The sequence below is a fragment of the Orbicella franksi genome, chromosome 1, assembly GCF_964199315.1.
Source record: "Orbicella franksi chromosome 1, jaOrbFran1.1, whole genome shotgun sequence".
In the NCBI taxonomy this organism is placed as follows: domain Eukaryota; kingdom Metazoa; phylum Cnidaria; class Anthozoa; order Scleractinia; family Merulinidae; genus Orbicella; species Orbicella franksi.
The window spans coordinates 3,383,758-3,409,836 of record NC_138145.1 but is presented as its reverse complement, the minus strand read 5'-3'; the positions used below and the strand labels follow the sequence as shown (position 1 = coordinate 3,409,836).

The following is a 26,079-nucleotide window of genomic DNA, read 5'->3' as shown; positions in this document are numbered from 1 at the left end:
CTCTCTGCAGGCACTGCAGGCCTATGATGAGGGAGCATAATATTGTGCTAGTGGGGATGTTTTTTTAGGGGTGCAGGGAGGGGGTGGGTTAGTGAAAATGACATCCTTGTAACATACAGCTTTGCACCCTGACTGTCCTTTATGGTGTTTATATTATTTTGACTACTTCCTTGCATGCAAAGAAAGTCATGTCCAATAGCCCACTGGGCTAGTGGGTTTTGCAGCCAGGCTGGTGGATTCTGTCCTGTACTTGCCCGACAGGCAAGTAAAGTTCCTTGGAAAAATGTTAGAGGAAATTCAAATTACAGAAGAACTGGAACTATAAGAGATGGAATTTTTGGTGGCTAGTGAGATTGACTTTTGGGCTAGTACATCACAGCACTGTTACAGTTTGCCTGAAGGGCAAGCTTCAAAATTGGTTTTCTTTGCATCCTGTTCCCTCTTGGTTTCTATGAATCATAGTCAACTCTTCCAGCAAGATCCTTGTGATATGCAATGCTGAAGCTTTGATGGCTCTACAATGTACTTATTAAATATAATGCAAGTCATTCTTTTCTGAAGTAAAATGTTTGATGTTAAAATATTTGTACTATCTATGGATCTTTTCCATTTTTATTTTTCTTTATCAGCTTCTTTGTTTTCATTTTCTTTCAATTTGTCTTTGTTGTCAGATTCTGTTTTTTGGCGTTTGGACTCAGGTTCTGGTTCACTTGCAGTGTCACTTTTCTTTCTCTTTGTTTCTGCTGCTGCCTCTTTCTTGCCTTTCTGTTCCTTTCTGAATACTTTTAAAAACATTGAAAAACAAATAGATTAAGAAGAATTTAATACACTCCTGAGTAGCAACAAGAAGGGGCAGCTGACATTCAGGCGCCACCAATAACAGGGGCAAGAAAAATGAAACTAGAGTGCTAGACAGAACATTAAGTGTAATGGAGTCATCCCCAACTCCACAGTACAATTTGAATTTCACTACATTTTCTAACCATGCCTCTTTACCCTGTACCTCTTTAGCGTAACTGCATTAATTTTATCCATAGGTAGGGAGTATGCACATTCCAGAGTTTCAGTACTCACATTCCAGACTTTCTTTTAGAGGTTTTATGAACTGCTCAAAATCCATTTCCTCTAAAGCTTCAAATACGTCAGGTGCTGTCAGAGTCTTCCTCTTCTGCTTTTGTGCAAAGTTGTTGGCACTTCAACAAAACAGACAAAAAGTGTTGAATTAAAGGTGAGACAATCACTAACAAGCTTGCTTAAGAGAGAGAAACCATTTTCTGTTTCCAACAAGTAATCGGAACATACTTTCATGAGTTTTAATAAAAATTCTAGCAATATGGAAAAATGTGCATTTTTTCAGAAAAATTAATGCAGAGAAATAAGGAAAATCACATGTTTAATTGGATACATTTGGCAAAAAGTAAAACTATTTTCTTTCATCATTCCATTATGGACATCAATAGATCCAAGTTATCACATGTTTAATTGAATACATTTGTCAAAAAGTAACATTATTTTCTTTCATCATTCCATTATGGACATCAATAGATCCAAGTTCTGTGTTTCTATTAAGATTCACGTATTTAGAATTGTGTACAGCTTTTAGTGTGCACTTTCTTACAGTGTACAGATGTGTAATCATGGAGGCTGGGAGAAGTTCAGTAGTAGAATACATACCATGATGTTGCATACAGAACAAATACACTGGCAGCCTTTCCAATGGCAGTTCTAGCTTCTTTGGAAATGTTGACATTTTCAGGAAGCTGTAACCAAAGAGAGGCATTTGCTAGTAAACTAAGAAATTTAGTAATCTCTAATAACCTATGCAATGATATATCTTAAATTAATAATTCACAAGTGAATATTTCAAAGAAAGGAATTTCTGAAGCCAATACTCTTCAGTTTTGTAATTTTAGAGTGTCTCAATCTTCACTATTTTACTGACCATACCTATTTCTTTCTTCATAACTAAATTCTCTTTTAAGAGCTTCCACCTCTTTCATTCTTGGTAAAATAAATTCCCCTTTAAGAGTTTTTCTACCCTCCAATAGAAAATTAAATAATTTGAGGTTTCCTTGAAGGAAAGTTTATACTTCACAGAAAATGGCTTATTAAATAAATTTAATCCAGCTTTAAAGTGGTTTCCTTTTCAGCACATAAGGCAACTTTCAACTGAATAAGACATTATTTTTAATGTGCACATTCTGACAAATTAAAATTATTCAAGTGCAATTTCTGCCTCTAAAAATTCCGAGTTAAAAAATCTTACTGCTTCCTTGGCCAGGCGTGAAATCACTGCATTAGGAAGATTTAAATCCTCTGGTTTTTCTGCCATAAGAAACTGTAAAATAGAATACCCAAATTAATTTTGAACAATAGATTATTATTAGAAACTATTCCTATATTATAATGAGCAACTGACAGCCTCCACTGCAGCCTACAGACATTTATTTCCTATCAGCAATCCTTTACAAATGGTCTGTTGAGCTGTCATTTATAACTGAGTTCTCATCTCTTTATTTTAATTTTCTCCACCCTAGGTTTCATCCTACACCAGTACCGGCCAGCGGTAGTCCTGTTACGTACTTGGGTGGTTGGTTTGTTCCAGCTTCCCTAGTGTTTTGTACTGACATTCCTGCCTATCTTGCCTATCAAAGGTCATTTAGTTGTGTTACAGACCTGTGAGGACACACGAATAGACAACAGAGTCCGCAGAACAAACTTATTTATTTCACTAAGCAGCACAACGAAACTACAGCATGGCCAACCAGACAAGCTCTGTCATGTGACCCACGAGGCGGGAACTAGACTAGTACTTCAGGCAAGCATACTTGTTACAAGACCGCTCTTTGATCAGTATCCAGTCGTTTAGCCCCAAGTTGATAAACCCCAGTTTGGGGGCTAACTGGCTAGGGGCTGATCAACTTGGGGGCTAAACAGCTGGTAACCTTGTTGATCTATTGACCCTCTCTTTACTGGCACTACCAGTGGATGAATGCGCACACAACCTTTATATTTTCACAATTTTTAAAGTAACTAATGCTGCACATGCAATGAGCTAGTATTACTCCGGGGGGGGGGGGGGTGGGGGGCGGCGGTACTTTGGGAATTTCTGGGTGGGGATGTGTCACTGGGACCTTGGACCCCTTGCCTATACCAGAGCTACAATCGTGGACCAAAGTCCTTGGGACACTTACGTAATGTAACGGATTATCTGTGTTTTAGAACTGACGTATGGAGAAAACGCTGCTATATCCTTTATAAACGGGTTGCTATCCCCCCTCCCCCCCAACACAATGTTGAAAATCAGCTGAAATTGCATGTACTAGTTTTCAACATTGTATGGGGGGTGGGGGCGAGGTTAGGCAGGTGAAGTTGTATTCGCGCCTGGCGTGTACGCAAAAGTGCCAAAAGTGCAAATTTGTCCCAAGACTTTTGTCCATGATTGTCTGAATTTCAGTTCAGAAATAAAATGTCACTTTTCAGCGGTTTTCCACAGTCTAAATGTGTTTTCTCTCGACTCTGTGAATAGATTGTAATACAAAGATTATTTTTGAGCTATTTTGTGGTTTATTTCAGCTCTTTTGTTTTTCTTTTCAATTTTTCCTAACGCAAACGCGTGGCGTAAATCGGAATTTGTTCTATCTCATACTCGTGCATGCGGTATTTGAAAGGACACACATGGTTAACGTTCAAGGTAGCAACGAGCATAAGGCATTATAGATTATTGTGCATATGACAAGAATTTCTGTCGAACAGTGAGTAAGAGTCTTCTTTTTTTGAAGGAAAACTGAAGGTTTTCACCCCGGGAAGTCGCGCAGAAATGTCAAATCTCGAAGTCATCTGTATCATGAATATGATACATGCAGTGAGCGGGCAACGTAAACTATAATTTGGTCGAAAGGGTACCGAACCAAATACTAGCAAGTTGTTTCCCACAAGTGGAAGTCATTTCCTTTAGTTATTTACGAAACAATATTGTGTGACGTTCTTTTAGTGTTGTGGACACTCCTTATTTGCATAACTCAACAGTTCTCAGCAACAGTACTCACTTTAAAACCTTAAAATGTACCTACTTATTTCCGAAAGCTCACATTTAAGACATGTCGAAGTGAAATGTGTTTGGCAATCAATCTTTCTACACCTTTATAGCTAGTAAAAACTTAATTTTGAGCTCCGCAAGCACGGTACTCACTTTCCATTTGTTAAGAATTGTTTAAAGTCAATTCTTCCATACTGAATCAAGTGAGTACCGTTGTATTTACTGCCAGCATGCTGTGACGTGACTTTTGTGAAGTAATTTTGAAACAGTACCATAAATCTCGTGTTGAAAAGTAGTTTTGCTGGTTTTCTTACTTAGTTGATACTTAACATTGACGAAACACTGTTTTTCTTCGCCACTGAGTACTGTGCGATGACCAATAAATGGTGATGTCACTACAAAGAGCATAGCACCTCAGTATACTTAAACGCGCTGTAATAACTGTTAAGGTGATCACTAAGATTGAATTAAATACCAAATTTGTTGTTTAAGTACTTGAAGTATCTGCAAAACTGTACATCATCATGTAAACAATTTGTTACATATCCAAATCAAGCGACGCCGTTATCACTGCCGTCACATACAAAAGTTTCTAGATTGTTTGAGATCAACACCCTTCCCGATCGGTCCAAAACCACTTAAAAATACACAAAAGCTGTGGAAAAGTTCTTAGAAATGCCTTTCTCATCTCAGATGTTCACATTCTCAGGTTCTAAATGCATTTAGGGTTAAAAAAACATCCTGATTGTGCATATTTCCACGAGACGCAAAAATCAGACAATCGTGGACAAAAGTCCTTGGGACACTTATGTAATGTAACGGATTATCTGTGTTTTAGAACTGACGTATGGAGAAAACGCTGCTATATCCTTTATAAACGGGTTGCTGTCCCCCCTCCCCCCCAACACAATGTTGAAAATCAGCTGAAATTGCACGTACTAGTTTTCAACATTGTATGGGGGGTGGGGGGCGAGGTTAGGCAGGTGAAGTTGTATTCACGCCTGGCGTGTACGCAAAAGCGCCAAAAGTGCAAATTTGTCTCAAGACTTTTGTCCATGATTGTAGTTCAGCTGAATTTTGCTAACCTATACTAGAGTAAACTCCCCAAATCCCCCCATCTATCGACACTGTTGTGGCTGATTTGCGTAAATTTAAACTTGCTGATTTGATTTTTTTATATTTTTGAGTGGCAATTCCTGGTGTCCTTACTCTAGATAAAATCTTCAACCAACCAGTCAGTTTTGTGAAAAATGATACCCTATTCTAGACCCAAATGCTCTGATTTATATACCCTATCCTAGAGTAAACTGCTTGAAAACCATACCCTTTACAGCAGCACATACCTATAAAGCCCACATATGGCAGTGCCCTCCCCCCTTCCCGGGGGTATTACTTGGCCTAAAACATGACAGAAATAAGATCATTTTAGAAGTTATGTTATGATTCAATATTCCTTGGTACAATTTGCTGTTTGTTTCATACAACTTACATTGTTAATAACAAAAATAACTATACACAGAACAAAGGAACAACCAAAGCGTAGCAAGGATCAAATTAAACATCAACATTAACATAGGCACACTGCAACCAGACTGAGTGCTTTCCCTTGAAAATTGGAGAATTTGGAGAGGTGTTACATTTACATGGTCTGCTGATCAACACTATGCATACCATGAGGATTAGCGCTGTATATCTGAAATAACCCATGTATACCCACCAGATCTCAAACCCAAGCGTGTCTCATACCTGCAGGTCACATGCCCTTCTGAAAATTGGAGTTATTTCAGCCTTAACTGACACACTTTTTGAAAAACATCTTAACTCAAGCTATTCTATTCCGAAAACCGTCGTATCCACCGAAACCAAGTGCTTCAGAAATAGAGCAAAATGGTTCGTTTCATTGACTCTTTCATCTCAAACAAATCATTTAGCCAAAGTTTTCTTCATGATCCATAAGAGGTCGAAATTTGGCTATTTTGTAATCACCAAACGCCACCAAGCTCACGTTTCTTGATAACACTCTCTCTCGAACGACGATTAATTAAATATTATTTCAACAAAATACACTCACTCTTATAAATTTCCTGGGGTTTCAACGACGACTGCCAAAATGTCGACTTTCTTTACTTTTCCCGCGAAATACTTCCCAGCATTCTACAAACTCGCTGTTACAGGAAAGTATGAGTCGATAACATTGGTCAAAGTTTTAAGAATCTGTCCAATAAAAACCTTCGTTATATAGGAGGTCTTAAAAAAAGGACTATTTGAGCCACTTTATTTTTGCAGCGGATGACAGAGTATGCGCAGAAATAACGTTGACTCCTCGTTGGACGTTTCCAATCTTGTTCCGAATTCGTCCGTAGTGTTTGTGTCGAATGCCGCGGTAGTCTTTCCCTCTGTTTTTCTTGGTAAGGATTTACACGTTTTGCCGTTTTAAGGCCTGTGATACTTATTTTTCTTACCTATTCGGCAAGCCTCTGATTAACGACTAACCTTGCTGGAGACAAGGATCAAGGTTTTGTTCCGTGCCTACTTTGATTAAGTTGTCTGGAACGTAGATCATCATCAACACCAGACACATCTTTTGTTACTGGTTTCCATTGCAGTAATTGCAAGTATTTTAAACCAGCTGACGTCGTAGATTTGGAGCAAGGCTTGAGTCAAAAACATGAGCAGCTCGGAAGAAGTGTCGTGGATTTCTTGGTTTTGTGGTCTTCGTGGAAACGAGTTTTTTTGTGAGGTAAGAAACTAATATATTTAAGCTTACTTTTCTTAAAAGCCGCCAAATCGAGATCGATGTATTTAAAACGAAAAGTGAAGTAACGTCACTATAGCCAGAAACATTTCGAACTGTGGTGATGTTATTTAGAAAATCACTTGTTTACCACACTTCTAACTTCAAGGCTCAATGCAGACCAATCAAATCGTCTTGTCATGGCAAGCATTGCATGTACAGGCGGTTTCAAGTTAGCTTGTCACTCACCTATTTAGTTTGCTGCAAAAGCGTGAATTCCCACTGTCTTGTTTATAATGAATATCAATGGTTTCTTTAGACTACTGATAATTATTTATTATTTCCATTCGTTCACTCTAGGTAAGTGATAAAACTATTATTCACCAGTTCGTGACACCTTGCTCAATCACTTATCTTATGAAACATGCATTTTTATACATACTTGGATGGGTTCACAACCTTGTTGTTTTGGTGTGTATAGATGGCTCCTTTCTCTTTGTTTTTGTAATTTTATTTTATTTTTGGCTGGCAAATCAGTTGATGCTTATCAAAAAGCCCTTTATTTACATTTGTTTGATCACAGCAGTTATTTTTTACACAGCCATAACACTTCCTCCTAACATCCCTTGCTGGTGTTCTGGGTAACACGTTTCAATGAGAATACTGCTAAGCTATGTCAGATTGAGTCTTGTCTCCATGAATTGGTCCATTTGAGGCAGTTCAGTTCAGTGTTACCTATGGGCACAAACTGTGCAGTAATGAGAACAGGGTCAAGAACATTTCTTTCTTTTTTCCTTTCAGCACTGGTCCTTTTGAGGCAGTTTTAGTGCAGATGTATGGTCCTGTAATAATTCAGTCAAAAAAAACTTTTTTTTAATTTACCAGGTTGATGAAGACTACATTCAAGACAAGTTTAATTTAACAGGATTAAATGAACAAGTGCCCCATTACAGGCAGGCCTTGGATATGATATTAGATATGGAGCCAGGTAAGGGGATATTCTGATGTTTTATCCAATTGAAATAACCAAAACAATGCTTCAGGGAACGGTCAGATCATGTCTGAAAAGGTTAAAACTTAACTGACTGGGAGCTGACTCACATAGACTTGGTTTCAAGGTAGGCAGATGTTCGTTAGTACAATCGTAATGTATTATCTTGTCAACAGATGATGAACTAGAGGATAATCCCAATCAGAGTGATTTGATTGAACAAGCAGCTGAAATGTTATATGGTCTGATTCATGCTCGTTACATATTAACCAACAGAGGGCTTGCACAAATGGTAAGGTTAAAGATTAAAGCACTTTTTGTAGCATATATATGGGTTATTGACCAAGCATGAGGTCAAGATGGCTGGATATTATACCAAGACAGAGTCGAGGTTTATAAAACATGCAAAAAGGAACAAGGCTAATATCCAGTCATCTTGACCTGTGAATAAAGGATTTATTACATGGAAGAAGAACACTATTTTCTTGAGGAACAGAGCGGTTAATCCCGAGTGGGCAAGATAGCACCATCTTGCCCACTTGGGTAGCCATTCGCAATACAGGGTTTCATGCATCTTGCCTGCCCACGGAGCTAGCCATATATTAATTTATTTACTATCATTGTTTGGTAGTTTCATATGTAGACCATCTTCTTTGGTGGAATTTTCCCTAATTTTTTATAGTCTTTTGTAAATGTGCAAATTTGATTAGGTTTGAATGTTTCAAATTGTTTCAAAATGGGACCAGGAGCTTTATGTTTACTGTAAGCTGATATTTGGTAAGGCCTAGGAGTGCAGCACTTGCTAAAGTACCATTATAGGCTTGTAAGTAGGAAATTCATGTAATACATGTACTACAGATTTATAGATAATCATGAATGTACTGAACTTTTAACAAAGCAGGAATCTTAGCTCTTATTCTAACTGATTTCCTTCCAGCTTGAAAAATATCAGAATGGTGATTTTGGGCACTGTTGTCGAGTTTACTGTGAAAATCAAGCAGTCTTACCAATCGGTAAGTTTCAGAGGCTGAATCTTTCTGACCTACAGTAATATCCTATACAGCCCTCAGTGCTAAGAGTAGGGACAGTTCCTCTCCTCTTGTCTGTATCTGTCACTTTACACCTCAGCTACAGGGTTTAAATAGTCATCGTCCTAAATTACACTTTATGTCGTAGTGGAATCAATAAGGGAAAGATGTACGTCCTGACTCCTTCACAAGTTATATAACTCAACAATGCACAAGAAACAAGTTCGTTGCCTTTATCAAAAACTCAGAACACTTGTTGCACACTTGTTGTACACACACGACATAGGTCAAGCTCTGACATAGATCAATTCCTAGAACTTGTTATTGATTTCTGAAACAATGCAACAAATCGGTAAACTTGTACCCTTATACTTTTTGTGGTACAACAACCTCATACTGTCATACCCTCAGTAAACTCATGCTCAGCATTTCTTACCATCAACAGGTTTGTCTGATGTACCTGGAGAGGCCATGGTAAAACTATACTGTCCAAAATGTATGGATGTTTACACACCCAAGTCATCTCGGCATCACCACACAGATGGAGCATACTTTGGCACAGGTTTCCCTCACATGCTGTTTATGGTCCACCCAGAGTACAGACCAAAAAGACCTAACAACCAATTTGTACCAAGGTATTGTGAGTTAGGATATGAGTGGCCCTGTAAAATATTCCATGGACAGCAGTTCCAACAATGAAACCTTAACAAACCACAGGGACTTTCATTGGGACCCACTTCCCCAGATTTTTCAAAGTTTTTTTTTTTCTTAGAGGAGGGGAGGTGGAGGAGGGGCAGGGGGTGCAAGACAAAGATGCTGCTTTCACTGATCAATAGTGACATACCAGAAGATACAACCCCTGGTGACAAAACATGGCAACATCCTCAAATAAACTTGTCCATTTTTCAAAGCATATCTATCATTCAATTATTGCTTTCTTCTGTTTTGCCATGTGGTTGCAAAGAACGGTCATTTTCATGCAACTTATCAAACATGAAACATCAAACACTCCAGGCAACAAGGAGAGAGTGGAAAAGCAATGCACAGCAAAGTGTTTTTGGAAAACTTTGAGATCTTTGGAAATGTGATGCGACACTGTCCCCAATGTTGGATATATCCTCTCAAGTCGAAATAGAATCTCCCCTTCAAATGATTTATTGTTGTGAAAATTGGTATAGAGAGTTTGAACAGAAATGCAGTTTGCCAGCTTACAAGCTCTACTGAGTCACCTAATTTACTACTCTATTATACTTTGTTCACAGATTATTTGGATTCAAAATTTCACCCATGGCTTACCAGATCCAGGAACGAGCCGCGGCCCAAAGAGGACGGTCGGCATCTGCCCGTCCACGATCAACCAAACCACACTACAAATAAGAGCAATTTATTTTTCTATCTTGCTTGTTTGTTTTAGTTTTTGTTTAGTGCTCTGCCCAATTCTCAAATACCTTAATACACAACACATCGGAAAATCATTATTTGATAGACGACTTTCTTGCTATGTTATCAACTGTTCAAAAGTGTAGGTAACCTAATAGAGATAGCGATAACCTTGTATGATGATTTTTAATCTGTATGGCTCTTCTAGATGGAGACACATCACACAATGCAGCAAAACATGTATAACTGCCTGCCGTGACTGTGCTGTACTCCATCACTATTCCCCATCCCTCCCCTCCCAGGGATCTAATGGAGGATTTTAGTAGATCAATTTTAAGGTGCACATAACTGTGCTGTTGAGCAATTTTTACTGGCAGTGAATTGTAGTGATCTTCATCAAATTCTAATGCAAGGTTTCCATATAACTTTGGTATTGTAGTAATTAATATGCAAAAAGAGTGTATGTACAGCTTCAAAAGAATTCTTTGATCGATAAAAAAAATAGAGCAAACAAGCTATGTATATATGTAACTTGGAGAGTTGCAGATTTCTTCTTAGTACAGTTTCAACAAACACAAAGCACAATTATTAAGTAAAAGTTATTGTTGTGCATACTGCATGAAAGAAATAAAGTTATTTGTTTTTTGTTGTCTTGACATGTTGGAAGAGATATTAAGAGTTGTGTCTTCATGCAGTTTCATTCTGGCCTGGTTTTCATCCGCTCCACTCTACCCGGACTTCCCCTCATGACCCTTCCTGATAACTGGTATCTTAACGTCTACAATGGTCCAACTAATGCCATTCTGTTTAGTGATCATATGCCATTGACTGTGAAATCCTTCTAAGAAAATTAGGGTTATATGGTTTTAAAGGTAGAGCCTTACTGAGAGCTGATGCCAAGGATCTAAGCCATTTTGCTAATATAAATATTTCCTAGTTCCATCCCCTTGTGGGGGCAAGAAGTTATCACTCGGCCAAAAGTGGCCTCATTAATTCATTAAATAGGTCAAATTTTGCCAACACATGTGACTGGAGCTAGCACCAGCCCCTACAATGGAGAAATGGCTAAACTAACTGAAATCCTGTCTGAAATGCTCGACTGTACGCTGATACAAATGTCACCGTTGCTTCTCACCATCATGAAGAGCTGTTTTCAGCCATGGCTAGATGCTATTCGTGTTAGCCTTAACGTCACTCACTCACTCACTCACCCTTATCGTCCCAGTTGGGACATAAGGACACCATGACATTACTTCTCCTCTTCTCTTCTCTCTCCATCCCTAAGAATGGCTGCCCAGTCTTATTAGCCCATTAAGGTTATTTCGGGCAGCCATGTACTCTAATTATTTCAACTTATTTTTGTTCATCTAATTTCTAATTTCTTTGTTGAGTACAAATAAAGTTGTTGTTGTTGTTGTTGTTGTTGTTATTGTTGTCTTCTCACAGTCCCTCGCGATCTTTTCGGCCTCCGCCCAGACCAAGCCAAGCTCTTTGAGGTCTGCTGTCACCGTTCTGCGCCAGATGGTCTTTGGCCTTCCTGTGCGCCCCTTGCCTTCAGGGGTCCATTTAGGGATGGTGTCGTTTCCCATACGAAACACGTGACCTACCATCTTACACGCCACCTAGGAATCTCCAGTATGACGCTAGTGAAGCCTGTCAGTGTATATCGATTTTTATTTTAAATCGTATTCGGCCAGAAAAACGTAGTGGAACGATGATAGACGAACCATGCCCTTCTTGGCCGGGTCATGGCCGCGACTCGCCAGCACTCATTGCTATTGTAAGGTCTTGTAAAGCTACATCTTTGTTTATAGGGTGAACTGTTGGGATTTCCAGATAGGTCGAAGCTGTCATAACCTGCAATCGAGCGTTCTTTTTTATTAACATCAGTCCAGGGGAAGGAGAAAAAAAAGAACGCTTGATATTTTTATTCTTTTTTCTTCTTCCCCCGTTCGCCAAAAAAATAGAACGCCTGATCGCTGGTTACCGCTGTCACTACTGACAAGGCCACCTAGTACGTGAAGTCTTCAACGACCTCCACAGCATGACCACTGATGGTAATGGGGGTTTCCAAGGATGCGTTCACCGTCATGATCGGTGTTTTATAAGTATTCATGATCACATCCAGGTCTGCTTGCCCAGCACATTTCCAGAGTCGGTTGGATTTCTCCAGCAAATGTGTCTGATGGGAAGACAGAAGTGCTAGGTCATCAGCATAGTCAAGGTCCTGATCCACTGAATTCCAAAGCGGCTATTGCTGGTTGTGTTCTGCATTACCCATTCCATGACAATAAGGAGAAGGATACGTGCTAGTATACTGAGTACACGTACTTCCCTGGCGGACACCAGATTCTACTGGGAACGAATCAATCATATATTCAGGATGACGCTGCATTCAAAGATGTCATGGAGTAGGCGGGTCAGTTTGACTACAATAGCTCTGGGGGTAAAGACTTATGAATGAAGAATCTTCCAAAGACCATCACGATAAACGCTATCGAAAGTTTTGCGGAAATCCAAAAGTTCTGGAACAGGAGAACATTTCATTCAAGGCACTGTTCTTTGATGTTCCACAAAGTGAAGATTTTGAGGCATCCACGACTTTTCCGAAATCCGACCTGTTCATTCCGCAATCTTCTGTCGATCGCACAATCAAGGTAATTCTGCTGAAGATCTTACTCGGGATCGAAAGAAGTGTGATTCCACGCCAGTTTTCATGGCTAGAGGAGTCGCCTTTCTTGAGTAGCTTCACAATCAGCTTCTTGGACCAGTCTTTTGGCATGGTACCTTCACTCCACACAGAAGAGGAGCTCGGTAAAGACAGCTGCTGCGGTGTTGATTTCAGCCTTTATCATTTCGACAAGGATGGAATCGATGCCTGCCGCCTTACCACTCTTCCTCTTCGAATTCATCTTCATCAGTGATTGCTTTTCGGACCTTCTTCACAGTTGGCGGACCGGTGTCAGTGTCCAGTAGGTCACTGGATGGAGGTGGGTTAGCTGGCGTTTCAGGGTCTGGTCCGTTGAGCACCTCTTGAAATGTTACATCCATCTAGCTGCTTGTTCTCTCTCAGTTGTAATAGTGGTGCCATTCTTGCCTTTCACTGGGCCACTCCCTTGAACGTTTGCATTGCAATGTTCCCTGTTGATTCTGTACACTGTACTGAGCTGACCCTGTTGTGCTGCTCGCTGCACAAGCAGCCTTGTCTTCCTAATAACTCCGCTTGTCCTTTCATGTACTTCCCATAACTTCTTTATCTTTCAGTCTCCAGGAGACCAGCAGCTGCTCCCTAGCCCGTACTGACTTGGTGCTCAAAGCACTCAACTTGAATGATCAGAGCTTTCATCGATGGCCTGCCAAGTCTGAGGGGACAAACAATCTTTTTCCTACTTCTTCCTCTTGAGGCCAAGGACCTCTTTCCCAACTTCGGTGTAAGCTTCCTTGATGTTGATCCACTTACGGCTAACCTCCCGTCCTCTTCAGGAGAGTCTTCCGGGAAACTGAAACGGTTTCGAAGCTTGAAGATGAAATTGTGCGTGATTGACTCCTGGAATCTTCAGTTTTGACACATCAATTCACTCACGTGTCTGTCTTGGAAAAAGGGTCTTTCGTAGCTTCAATTTCAATGTTGTCATGAGAAGAAAACGGTCACTTCCTATGTCGGCACCACGGAACACACGCACATCTTGCAGGGAGGACTTGCACTTCTTGTGTATCAGGATGTGGTCTGTCTGGTTGGTGTCTGCCATTGGGAGATACCCATGTAAGCTTATGGATGTCTGTGTGCTTGAACAACGCTCCAACAATGGCCAAGTTGTTGTTGGTGCAGAGATCATTCAGACGCTCACCACCGTCATTCATAACACCTCACCCATGCCGGTCCATGATGCCCTCCTCCTCTGAGGGAATTGTCACACCCAACCTTTGCGTTCATGTCGGCAATAATCCATTCCCATTCCAGCAGTGACTTGATGTGACTTGTGATAAGGGGACATCTTCTGCATAAATGCCACCAGTTCTCCCAGAATAGAGCACGGTCAAGACCTGTCTGCACTCACTGGACGACCGGACTGTCTAGCGATATTCGCTGATGCCCAAAATGTTGAGTCTGTACTCCTGCATGTGGAGAATTATCTGTGCTGTTCTACCTAGATGGTGCTTACGCTGTTTGGACGTTCCATGCTCCCACACGTAGCTTGCTTTTGGTGCAAACAGATTGCCAGCTTCCCGAGGGCTTTCACTGACAGCAGTCAACTGGTCAGAAGCAGAGACCTGTTAAGAATCACCTTGAACGTGGAAAAGTTTATTTGCATTGTATTGATAACTGTAGCAAGAACGTTTTTCCGTGTTCGGGCTGCTAACCTAGCGCACAACCTCCGCCGTACTTGGTAATCAAGTGGTAGAGGGCATCCCCGGCCTTGGCTGTTTGACTGATCGAATATTGTCTCTGTCTCCGCCTTAACGTCGTCAAGACAAAATGGACATAAAATATCACTCTTCCCCGATACCTGTCGACACCTAACGGCAATACAGTGAAACCTCCACTAACGGCCACCTCTCTAAAACGACCACCTCTCTACAACGGTCACCTCTCTGCAACGGCCACTTGATTTGGTCCCGGCGGACAGTCCATACGTACATTCACTCTTATTTAATTTTAATCTCTCAACAACGGCCACCTCTCCACAACGGCAACGGCAACTAAAACGCGTCCCGGCTGTCAAAATAACCTCTCTATTACACTTTGCCACCGTCTTGTAACGCCTTGTATTGGTAAATTTTGGTCTCGTTGTTGGGTTTTGCTGAGTCGGTGCTTCACAGAATGTAATGTTTTAACTCCCCGTTCTTTGCTAGCCAAGAAAAATCGTGCAGAGCAACCTTTCAAAAGCGACTTGTAATCAATTTAGAAAGATATTCCTGGGAAATATTAACTTGACACTTTTATTACTCAAACGGCAAGCACCAAATATTAGGCAGACAGTTGTGCTGACAATTTCTTTTTGTATTGAAAGAGGTCCTATACAAGAAGCAGCGTAAGTTTTCTGTTTTCGATACTACATTGCATAATATTATCATACAAGAGATTCAGTCGGTACTTGGTCTTTTGTAAGCGTCCGAGTGAGGATTTTTCAGTAACTGACGTTTAGGCAATACCTTGCGAGTCATCGTTTACCTTTCGCTGAAGTTGTCGAAACACTACACACAGAAAACCTGACGCAAAGGTAAACCACTAATTTACAAAAGTTCTGAATTTTTGCTTTAAAAAAAATTCGGGTTTTCCTTTAACATTACTATTGATCTACTTTCATTAAAGCCCAAGTGACTCAGATGAAACAAACTCAATATACCGGTAATCATCTTGAAGCTTCTTGCTTTGGTTTGCCATTTCCATAATATGATACTGATCTTCATCTCAGTCAATAAATCTATAACTTGGAATCTAGAGAAAACAAAATTCTCCTTACACATAACGAATGCCCGGGGAGGACTCGCATATGAAAAGGTTGGGGATGCTCGCTTAGGGGTTTAAATAAAGCTTTATGGTCTCACTTTGGGTGTTCAGGACGAAACGCCAAAATTTTTCACTTTCAAAGTATCCTTTAGGATGCACTCGTGCAAATAACAATAAAATAACACTCTCATTTCCGTTTTTACGCTCGATTTCCGCTGCTCTCTGGAGGCCGCTTTACTAGCGCGGGCTCCCTTCCCGAACAACGGTTGATAATCGATCCTATTCTGTTTTAAGTGATATCTTTTAGGCGTCAAATAAAGCTCAAGCCACGCCCGGATTGGTCTCCTTTAGGGGTTTAATCCAAATTTTCCAACGAGCAGCCCCGACCTTTACATAAGGGAACCCCTCCGGAAAGAATGATACAAAAAGAGGTATGTAGCTAGAGCAAGGCCATACATGTATACAGTGAAAAAGCAAAAATGGTATATCTACACAAGTGACAGTGTGCCTGGCGAGACAATTCAGCTACTGCGGCCAAGCGGCCTACCAGTCTGTTTCACGATGATATAATAATCTGCTTTAGGCGCAGTGTCAATTAAATAAATTAAATGCACTAAAACAATAAAAGTAATTCCTCTAATCAGTTGTTCCCGATGGATATTATAAAAAAAGTTAAGACTTCTCACTGCACGTTTCATGCAACAACATGCAAACGCTGAAGTTTAAAACTTAAACCATGCTGCCGTCAATTTTAATTACAATGCCCTTTAGATTGAGCAAACTTTGTTCCTGGGACGCCCACCAAGATAAATGACGGCAACGTTAGACGCCATACGGGGTTTACATGGAAGTGCTTGTTACTAAAAGGTGTAGGAATCGAATGTCAGTTTCACGCAATCTTATTTTTTGTTTGAAGAGTTTAAGAATTTACCCTGCATACAACGCGCATACAAAGTTTTCAGACTTGGATTTTCAAAAAGATTCAAAATCTAAGAAATCACTTAGCAGAAATTCTGTTAAATAGTTTTTCAACTGTTTTTTTTCCTTCAGTTGAGGTCTTGGCATTTTCCTTGTCAGTTTGTCCAGTCAGGCTTGTTTTCATGCTTTACTTTGGGCTGCTTCTTTCCTTGTTGCGTCTTGTAGCAGTGACGTATCTACTTCTTCTGCTGGCAGTTGAACATATCGTACTACTGATCCTCTGATGAAGCAATTCTTCACAGATAACTAGAAACGAAAAAAGAAAATCAAACCAACTTAAACATGGATAGAGTTTTTCAGAGACAGTATGCACTATAACATACGCTAAAACCTATCAATCACAGTGCTCTTAAGCTATACATGTGCATAGTTCAAAATGCTTTTATTATTAGTGGAAGATAACACTGAATCCTGTTCCAGTCTTCTTTTCTCCAGGGCACCCTTTGTTTTTCTTTCATCTGTACCTGAACTTTTGTGTTTCCCCCCAAAAAGCTGACAGCCAGGAACTGGCTACTAAAATTATTCCAGGTGCATGCGTTGGATATGAGATGACAGAGAGCCAACAAGGCGCCCCAAGATATGGAAAACAAACTAAAATAAAAACACACCCCAAAATAACACCATGATGGCTAAGCCAGTGAGCAGACCAATTTTGATATATTTAAATTCAGCCTAATAATAGAGCTCTGGGGAATAACTACAGAGTTTGTGGGGTTTATTCCCCAGAGCCTTGTGCTGAGGTCTATTGTTTTAGGCTGAATTTTAAGATAAAAATTGGTCTATTGATTCATCCAGTGATCCAGTTTTTAATAAAATAAGAATAATCAATTTATTAAACCTTACCATATGAGGATACTTGTCTGGATCTGTGAGGCTTATATCTGTTAACTTGATGTTCAGAAACTATGAAAAAATATTATAATAAATGACAAAAAAATTAAATTAAATTAAAAAGGCACTAAGTTAATATGGAGCAGTTTCACTCACATGGCCTGCAGTCACACAAATTCATTTTAGGAAAGAAAGCAAAGAAAGTGTTTACACAATAATAATAATAGTACACTTGAAAAAAAATCACTTAGTTCTGACTGGCCCAAAGAGAGTGAAACACCACAGCACAGATTACAACTAAGATAACCGAAGTTAGTGCAAAGACACTCAAAGACTACGGACAGTCATCCGAGGTATTTAAAGGGTGGTGAAAATTCATCCAAGGCCTTCCAAAGATAGGTGAAGGCAATTAGACATTTCTGGACATTTCCAAGGATCACTCGAACCCTTCTGAAGATCAAAAAATATCACCCTATCCCTGCAGAAGATTAACAAAGATGATGAGACAAATCATAAAACTAAGACATTTTCAGTCAGCAAGAAGAGATCTGCAGTTGTCTCTACTGCTTATCTCCGTCATGTAAGGGTCCTGCCTTGTACTGCCAATAAACAATGTCATCATGAATGTGATCTTATTTTGTTTATTTTTTTTTATGCAGGGCATGCTGTACTTACTTGATCAACAGAGTCCAATGTCCCATGCACACTGTTAAGAAATGAACAAGATCAATTTTAATCAACAACACACCACATTTCCTAATAATTATTTACATACAAAATTAATAAATTATGAACATACTGAACAGATATGAAGAGACATTTTAATTCTGAGATGATCAAAAGTTAGCCAGCAATTGTTACATTATGAGCAGTAAACTGGCAGAAAGTTGTATTTCTTATGAAATGTTGTGGCTCAATAGAAATCTAAAATTGAGCTGGGAATTAGAAGTGGCATATCCATGGAGTTGCAATTCCTTCACTGCTTTCACATTGAAATGTAATTTGGAAAAATAGTGTTCAATATGTCCTAATGTTTGTTATTTATCCACGGGCGGCACAAACTCAACATCTGAGTGTTGATTCACACATTTAATAGACTTTCTATGGAAAATTCCCTTTACTGGTCCTAAATATACTATAATCAAGCATAAAAATAAACTTATATAAATTCTGAGCGTAAATTGCGTCAATTTTTGACAGGTTTGTAGTTTTATTTATTTTGTCTTTTTTTTTTCGATTTTCTTAGTCTTCATTCTCCTCTCAACTGATTCATAAAACAAAGCATGGACGGTGATTCTAAGTGACCTTGTCCCACATATCGCTTTTGCTTTACAAAGTACAGAATCGCCATTAGACTAGGAGTATTCCCTCTTTTGCTTAGTTAAGTGTGACCGTAAGTAAACCTCGAGAAACAAAATGCTCGCATGAAATTTTTTCCTTGGTTTTCTTATGCGTCACACACAATGGACTAAGTGGAAGAGGGACCACTCATAGTCTAAATCGCCATAAAAACACAACTGCCATATGGACAGATAAATTAACCATTGCATCAATTCATCAAGGCAACCATACTGAGCTAAGAATTTCAAAAGCTATTCGGTTTTCTGTGATCTTTCCATGTGCTAGTCTTTTTTGGCATGATCACAGTCACGCTCCAACAGCCATTTGGAATTACATTTTGTACACCAAGAGTTGAAAATGCACATGTTACCTGTGACATTACATTACAAATGAAGTTTATTTCTACATTTTAAAATAGCTTTATTTAAGCATATTTAGGACTAAAGGGAGTTTGCCTTGCAAAATCTACAACACATCAACAGTCATATACCAGCGAGTTTGCACAACCTGTGGATAACAAACACTCCGATACATAATTGAAGAGAACCAAGAAATATATGAGTCAAAAGTAAATGCAAAAATCAAGAATAAGAAAAAAAAGTACTCAGTCTGCACGGTCTGCGGTCTGCAGTCTGCAGTCTGCATGTTCTGCATTTTGAGGTGACCGTTTTATAATGCAGCTCAGAAGCAAACTGCGATTGGTTTATAGTTTTAAACGTTTGCTAATACCCTTGACTTTAGCTGGTGTTACAAAGCAAGGTCTCAAATATTCCTACTATCATGCCAAATCTAATGAAATAGTATTGCTATCTGGTGAAAGTACAAAACTTCAGCTACAGTTGTTTTACAAATCAGACAAATTCACGTGCGACTGAATATAGAGTGCTAGCACACCTGAGGTCGTTCTTCAGCTCTACAATAACCTCTTTTCCAACCAAAGACTTGAAAAATGAGTAGAAAAGCTAGAAGAAAGAAAGTAACAACCGTAAAATTTCGCCAACAAACGTCCTACAAACGAAAAGCAAATGCTCACCATTTTGAAAGCTGAAAATATGGCGGTGTTTAAACCGCTGACCAGTTCTTTCGTGGGAGCGTAGAGGTTTATGGGATACTGCATGGCACAAAGCTAGAAGAATTTCCAGACTGTACAAACGATTTTTGCTCAAAAATAGAAATTATATTCGTCCATTTTACAGACAGTATAAAAAAATGAATACTGAAAGACCTGTTCAACAATATTTTAGTCCTTATACATTCAATGGAGGGTAAGTAATGCTTGCATTTCGTAGTTTTATTTCAGTTGACATTGGGGTCCGCATGAGTCAGCACATGACTTGTAAGCCTTCAGATTTTCATTGTAGGGTTTTTTTCCCAAGCGGCAAGGAAATGCTTCTATTCTGTGATTAAAATTTTTTTTCTTGTCAAGAGCGTATACCCTGCAGTAGATAGAATGTAAGATTTGGCTATGAGTCATCATAAACGTTGTACTCTGTCTACTGTAAAGAATAACATCCCTGTTCACTGTGATAAGTTTATATTTTTGAGAAGGTTATAGAACATTCTGATCCCTCAAATAGTTATCCATAAAACATCTCAGGAGAGGGATGAAATGCCATTTGTGATTAACTATACAGTGCGAGGACAGTGAATTGACTTTTTTAAACTGACAAAAGAAATAAGGCAAAGATAGCAAAAGTGAAAATATGCTTAACTACTGATACTTTGATAAGTTTTCACATTGCGTCTTTTTTCCCTACTTCAAGGACTGTACTAGCTATTGCAGGAGAGGATTTTTCTGTCATTGCTTCAGACACGCGTTTGAGTCAGGGATTTGCCATTCACACCAGAGATAGTCCAAAGACTTACAAACTGTGAGTGAGACGTTTTTTTTGCAAGGTCAACTTTGCTTTATTTTGGTGAAGTGTTGGCTGTGAAATGCATCTAATAATAATGGCTTTTTACAGAGTATGGTAATTTATTAAATTTAAATGTGGTGAAAATTTCTTCTACAAATGTGACAGTTCAGGTATTGCTAATCTGTGTTGCTAATCTGTGTTGCTAATCTGTTGGAAAACTCCTTAGTTACACATGCTGTGGCGTGATTCTTGTCCCTACATTTTTCAGCTTAGTTTTATTGCAAAAACTGTGTATGAACTGTAGAAGTAGATTGTGATGTTTCCTTCAGATGCTAACGTGAGATGCGTAAGTCAAAATAAGAGAAACAAACAATTTTGAAAATGCACTCTCAAAACATCAGTAACATGGACCACCATGATGCTGGACAAGACCATTTCACAATATGAACAATGCAGTAAATAACTGTGTGGGTGGTGAGGTGACCTAATCGAGCGGGGCTGATAGTCAAAGTTTATTTTATGTTTCGTGTTTTTCCATACTTTTAGAACCAATTCAACAGTTCTCGGATGTGCTGGGTTTCATGGTGATTGCCTCACACTAACGAAGCTTATTACAGCAAGACTTCAGGTGCAGTGATAACTAGTTGCATTGTGAATCTGAGTTGTGTTTTTGTTTTTCACAAGGCAATGTAACATCTGTCCTGTCAGTAACAACTAGGCTCAGATTCTTCTCATTTTACATTGTATTTTTCTTGCATTTGTGAAATACTAAATATTATGTGAACTAACTTTCATTATATGTTTGTTTTAGATGTATGAACATGAGCATGGGAGTAAAATGAGGTGTGGATATTTTAATGTCTGGAACTGCATGTGCATGTACTAGTGATAGTGATCAATCTTCATGTATTTGTTTCATCATTTGTTTCTATTGGCCTTGAAAAACCCCACTGGGAGAGTGGTCAATTAACATATTTTATTATTATTATTATCTTTATCATTATCATTATCATTATTGTTATCGTTATCATTATCATTATCATTATTATTTTATCAGTAATGATGGTTAGCAGCATAGGACAGCAATGTGTGCAAAGAACTATGGCTATGTTCTAGATCAATATTACTCTGGGTACAATTTTTGTTTCCTCTGTTTCACATATATTTAACAATTATTAGATTATGAGCTCGAAATTTCTATCATGTAATAGTTGATGAGGGCACAACCCTCATCAACTGTCTTACACAGAAAGAGAAAATAATCCAATTGTTTTAGTATAAACCTACTAGTTGTTCAAAACTGTATCAAAATCCTCTTCACAGATACTTCGAAAAGTACGCCAAGTTGTTTCGACAACCACACACTGCTAGGCTGCTTGCTATCTACAATGGACTGGATAGTGAGTAGTGGGTAGTGTAGCCAATAAGATGAATAGCAAAGTCAATAAGAGAATGACATACACCATACACCATACACCATAGCAAAGGAAAATACCAGTTTGTGCAAAGGGCAAAATTGGACCTTTACAGCTACATTAATTACTCTCTGTAATAATTAGCCTTTAGTGCATTATTGAGGGTACGAATTTCATTTTATTTCACTTATCAACTATTTTATGCACTTCTGTTCTAGCTGTCCTGCTATTGCTCAGATGTTGTCAACTGTTTTGTACTATCGACGCTTTTTCCCATACTATACATACAATATCTTGGCTGGGTTGGATAATGAAGGTAACATTCTACTGCTTTTATGTAGTGTTTATTTTCTTTTGAATGCCTCATGCATTTCAACTGGCAGAAGTGTACAGAAGTGCTTAGGCAAGGTTAAACAAAAAGACAACAGTCTCCCTTGATTAGATGCATCTGTTGGAGCAAAATACTTTGTAAGTGTTGGGCAATATCGTTGAGAGTAAATCTAATGCCATTGAATACCCAACATTATTATATGGCAAGGTAGTCTTGAGGTAAATCAGAGTGTTCTGATTGGTTCTCTCTTGGTCGGGATTTTGCCATACGGACCGTTGCCATGGAAATGGTCATAAGCTGTGTATTTTTTGTTTTCGAAACACGGCAAATTCAAAACAAGCATAGCCCGAGTGCCATATAATAAACTACTTACTAACCTAGCTAGCTCAAGCCGTACTGGGGAATATTGGCCCTCGGTCATTTTTGTACGGACCGAGCACAGCAAGGTTCCTACAAAAACGACCGAGGGCCAATATTCCCCGATACGGCCCTCGCACTCGGTTAGTAAGAGGTTATTACTTTGGTATCATTTTGGACTTATCTTGAAAAAGATTGGGAATCACTAAGGTATCATTTCAGATTTGAAATGGGTATAACAATTATTGCAGGACCAGAGATCATTTTAGGTGCTGTACTGGTCAAGCACTGAAAATTGCATATTCAATCTTCAGTTGTTCTGTGCATAAAACAATAATGTTGATTGTTTGTTGTATTCAGGTAAAGGATGTGTGTTTAGTTTTGACCCTGTGGGCTCTTATGAAAGAGAGACTTACAGAGCTGGTGGCTCAGCATCAGCCCTTCTACAACCACTACTTGACAATCAGGTAAACTGTATGATGATGTTCCTTGTGCATACTATAGTGCTACATCTTGACATGGATGTTATGGTCTATTAGTGTAGAAGATGGCACGCTGTCTTTGATTAATACAGAATGCAGCTAAAATCAGATAAAACTTAAACGGAGGGTTTAATATATATCATGTTATAATAAATAATATGAACTTGTATTTGTGTTAATCTGGTCACCTCTTATTGTTTTGAAGATTGGGTTTAAGAACCAACAAGGGGCAACAGAGGTTCCTTTGACTAAAGATAAAGCAGTTTTCCTGGTCAAAGATGTTTTTACTGCAGCGGCTGAACGAGATATCTACACTGGGGATGCTGTTATTATCAGTGTTGTCACAAAAGATGGTGTGACAGAAGAAGCCTTCCCACTTAGAAGAGATTAAACTGAAGAGCGGCTTCTAAGTTTAACTTTGTAAACAAACTTGTCTGAATTTCTATGTGTTGCTGGAAGCATTCTAGATGCAATGTTTGTTATTTTACTCTGTATCTTAATGGTTCTTGTGTTTGTAAGTTCAGCTGCTGCGCTGTTGGTCACCAGGCTCCCTCTTCATAGCATAGGAACAAAAGCTGCACACTAGAGAGAGGCAATTTGTTACTCGTGGAATCTTGAGTGCTTCTGTCTTTCTCAATGTATAATTTGTAGACAATAAAAATACTCTTCCGAAAAAGAGGCTGCCTTATTAACTGCGTAGCCTAAGGGAGTGTGGCTCGTCAAATGAGAAGCGTTTTTTTGTCTCGTATTTCCGGCTGAATTGGAAAGAAATTTTAAGAGGTGGGTATTGAGCTCCTTGAGTAATTTTATGACGAACTTGTTGCAAAGAGGTGGTGAAATGTGTAGGGAATAACAAAAGTAGCCATTGAGGTAAGTTGGGTTTTACGTTAATTTTTTGTGAGGTTTTTGGAGTGTTTTACGTAAGCCAAAGATGTGTCTCATGACGTCACGAGTCACGGGGTGACGAGAAAACGATTAACGGGTAAAATCTAAGCGCTTTGGGTAAAATAGGCCCTTTTCGAGTCGCCTTTTGCCTGCGTCTAAACGAGTCTTCGTGCGAAACCATTCATATGAAAATGTGTTCCGCCTACAGGCGAATTTTCGCGCAAATCAGACTCGTTTTCGCACGAAGACTCGTTTTGAAACAGAGGCACTCGTTAATTCGGAAATTGCCTACTTTCAAAGGGTTAAACTTGTTCTGTTTTACTTGCTAGGATTGTAGGAGTTTTCTCATCTTAAAGGATTTTTACTGAGTCCGTGCGTGTCTTGAAATAATAAGTGCTATCGAAAGACAAGTTCTGAAGTGGTGAAGCACTACTGAAGATAATAAAACTAAGGCCCCGAACACACTAATCCGTTCTTGTATGTAAACGCATATCTTGATGCGTTTTCGCCTATCGTCCACACTAAAACGACCGAAAACGCTCATGAAAACGGAGGCTTTCGAAAACGGGTTCAAAAGTGGAGCATTTTGAAAACGCTCCGTTTCTAGTGTGAAAACCGTGCCGAAAAGAGCATCGTATACTGTCGCTTCCATCAGCGTTTTCTGGCGTTGGACGATAGGCGAAAACGCATCACAAAGTATGCGGATTAGCGGATTAGCGGATTAGCGTGGACAGGTGAAAACGCAAGTGTGGCCGAAAATATTTTGCTTCGTTTTCGTTGAGACGAAGACGGATTAGTGTGGTCGGTCCTTTTTTTTACCAAAGATAATTCGTTATCACGACACCAAAATCACCGATTCACATTCATCTTGGCACATCAGCGTATTCATTGCCAATAGAAATGATTTCTTCGTCCGGTGGTGAACAAAACCACTATGGAGAACAAAAATAAAAACTTCCATTTCATGTTTTAACTGTGCCTGCACCCCGGAAGGGGGTCTCCCGTTCAAAAAAAACGGGAATGCTCGTCGGAAATTTTAAAAAGAACCCCTAAGAAGTACCACGATCTTGTTTTTTGGGCGTGGTTTGAAATATTTTTCACCCCTAAGAGGTAACAATTTGAAAACAACACATTAACTGAAACTGAGGCACCAAATGAGGTACCAAAACTGCTTTTTTAACCCCTCAAAGGTATACGAGATCGTCTCCGGTTTCCGTGGATAACGCACGAGAAGTATAAAGATCTACATGCAAAGGGTACAAGAAATAGCATCACACATGATAAGCTTTGATAATCGCGTGTGTTTATTCATTTTTCCATGCAGATCTGACCGCACTTTCTCCAAACTCCATAGTGAGGTTCTTACTCAAGCATTTGACTTCACATGTTTTCGATGCACATGCACATATGTCAGTCGGTTTTTTTACCATTAGAATTGAGAGGTTAGAAGAAATCTCGATGTTCGCAAAATCTTTAAGGTGGGGTGGGGGAGTTTGTCAGTAACGAACAGACGATTTTTCTAAAGAAGGGAGGTTTGAGAAGCTGGTGCTTAGAAGGACTGGACAGGACTAACAGAGTGAGTTTCTAAAAACACGCAAAACGCAACTGACCGTCATGGTGAACTGTAGGAGCAAGGTTGTGATTCAATCAGACCTGCTGTCGATTTACTGTCTTGGTTGCATGGTAAATACATTTTACATGATACCACACTGTGGTACAGGTATCGGTGACGATCTACCTTTAATAGGGGCCTTACGCACATACGACCACGACGGCGAGGACGACGGCGAGGACGACGCCCAGTAAAATTGTTTCTATTTTACTTTGGAAATTCGCATTTATTTGGAACTATCCGGTGCGTCTGTCGGTATTAAAACTTGCCCCTGCTGAATATGCTACAAATGCGTTCAGTTCCAAAAAGAAATACAAAAAATTAGCCGTTGTGGTTCACGTTCTCCAGACAACGCAGAATTTGGTCA

At 39.3% G+C, this 26,079-nt stretch overlaps 4 protein-coding genes across 7 annotated transcripts; 2 read left to right on the top strand and 2 right to left on the bottom strand.

Annotated features, from left to right (window-relative positions):
• Positions 1-609: 609 nt before the first annotated feature.
• Positions 610-6,234, bottom strand: LOC145485639 (DNA polymerase epsilon subunit 3-like). 3 transcript variants are annotated; one of them, XM_081464282.1, is made up of 6 exons: positions 6,111-6,184; positions 5,383-5,437; positions 2,267-2,338; positions 1,675-1,760; positions 1,075-1,193; positions 610-782 (listed from the first exon to the last, which is right to left on the bottom strand). In XM_081464282.1, exons 3-6 carry the CDS (start codon positions 2,330-2,332, stop codon positions 613-615), a joined length of 441 nt encoding a protein of 146 aa, XP_081320408.1. In that variant the 5' UTR covers positions 2,333-2,338; positions 5,383-5,437; positions 6,111-6,184; the 3' UTR covers positions 610-612. The 3 variants fall into 3 exon arrangements, with proteins under 3 accessions (XP_081320408.1, XP_081320404.1, XP_081320412.1); XM_081464278.1 differs by lacking the exon at positions 5,383-5,437 and having other exon boundaries at positions 6,111-6,234; XM_081464286.1 differs by lacking the exons at positions 5,383-5,437; positions 6,111-6,184 and adding an exon at positions 2,584-2,676.
• Positions 6,235-6,334: 100 nt separating this feature from the next.
• Positions 6,335-10,828, top strand: LOC145485629 (casein kinase II subunit beta). Of its 2 annotated transcripts, none has more exons than XM_081464271.1 (7): positions 6,335-6,554; positions 6,646-6,779; positions 7,659-7,761; positions 7,941-8,056; positions 8,702-8,777; positions 9,238-9,427; positions 10,055-10,828. In XM_081464271.1, exons 2-7 carry the CDS (start codon positions 6,708-6,710, stop codon positions 10,167-10,169), a joined length of 672 nt encoding a protein of 223 aa, XP_081320397.1. In that variant the 5' UTR covers positions 6,335-6,554; positions 6,646-6,707; the 3' UTR covers positions 10,170-10,828. The 2 variants fall into 2 exon arrangements, with proteins under 2 accessions (XP_081320397.1, XP_081320393.1); XM_081464267.1 differs by having other exon boundaries at positions 6,336-6,447.
• A 4,192-nt stretch (positions 10,829-15,020) lies between these two features.
• Positions 15,021-19,891, bottom strand: LOC145485812 (U6 snRNA-associated Sm-like protein LSm2). The gene is made up of 5 exons (XM_081464454.1): positions 19,808-19,891; positions 19,669-19,736; positions 18,109-18,139; positions 17,446-17,505; positions 15,021-16,848 (listed from the first exon to the last, which is right to left on the bottom strand). Exons 1-5 carry the CDS (start codon positions 19,889-19,891, stop codon positions 16,723-16,725), a joined length of 369 nt encoding a protein of 122 aa, XP_081320580.1. The 3' UTR covers positions 15,021-16,722.
• A 1-nt stretch (position 19,892) lies between these two features.
• LOC145485802 (proteasome subunit beta type-1-like) lies at positions 19,893-23,891 on the top strand. Its single transcript, XM_081464446.1, has 7 exons — positions 19,893-20,039; positions 20,538-20,645; positions 21,177-21,258; positions 21,442-21,473; positions 22,264-22,361; positions 23,094-23,200; positions 23,421-23,891. The coding sequence occupies exons 1-7, from the start codon at positions 19,984-19,986 to the stop codon at positions 23,604-23,606; spliced, it is 669 nt and encodes a 222-aa protein (XP_081320572.1). The 5' UTR covers positions 19,893-19,983; the 3' UTR covers positions 23,607-23,891.
• Positions 23,892-26,079: the final 2,188 nt, after the last annotated feature.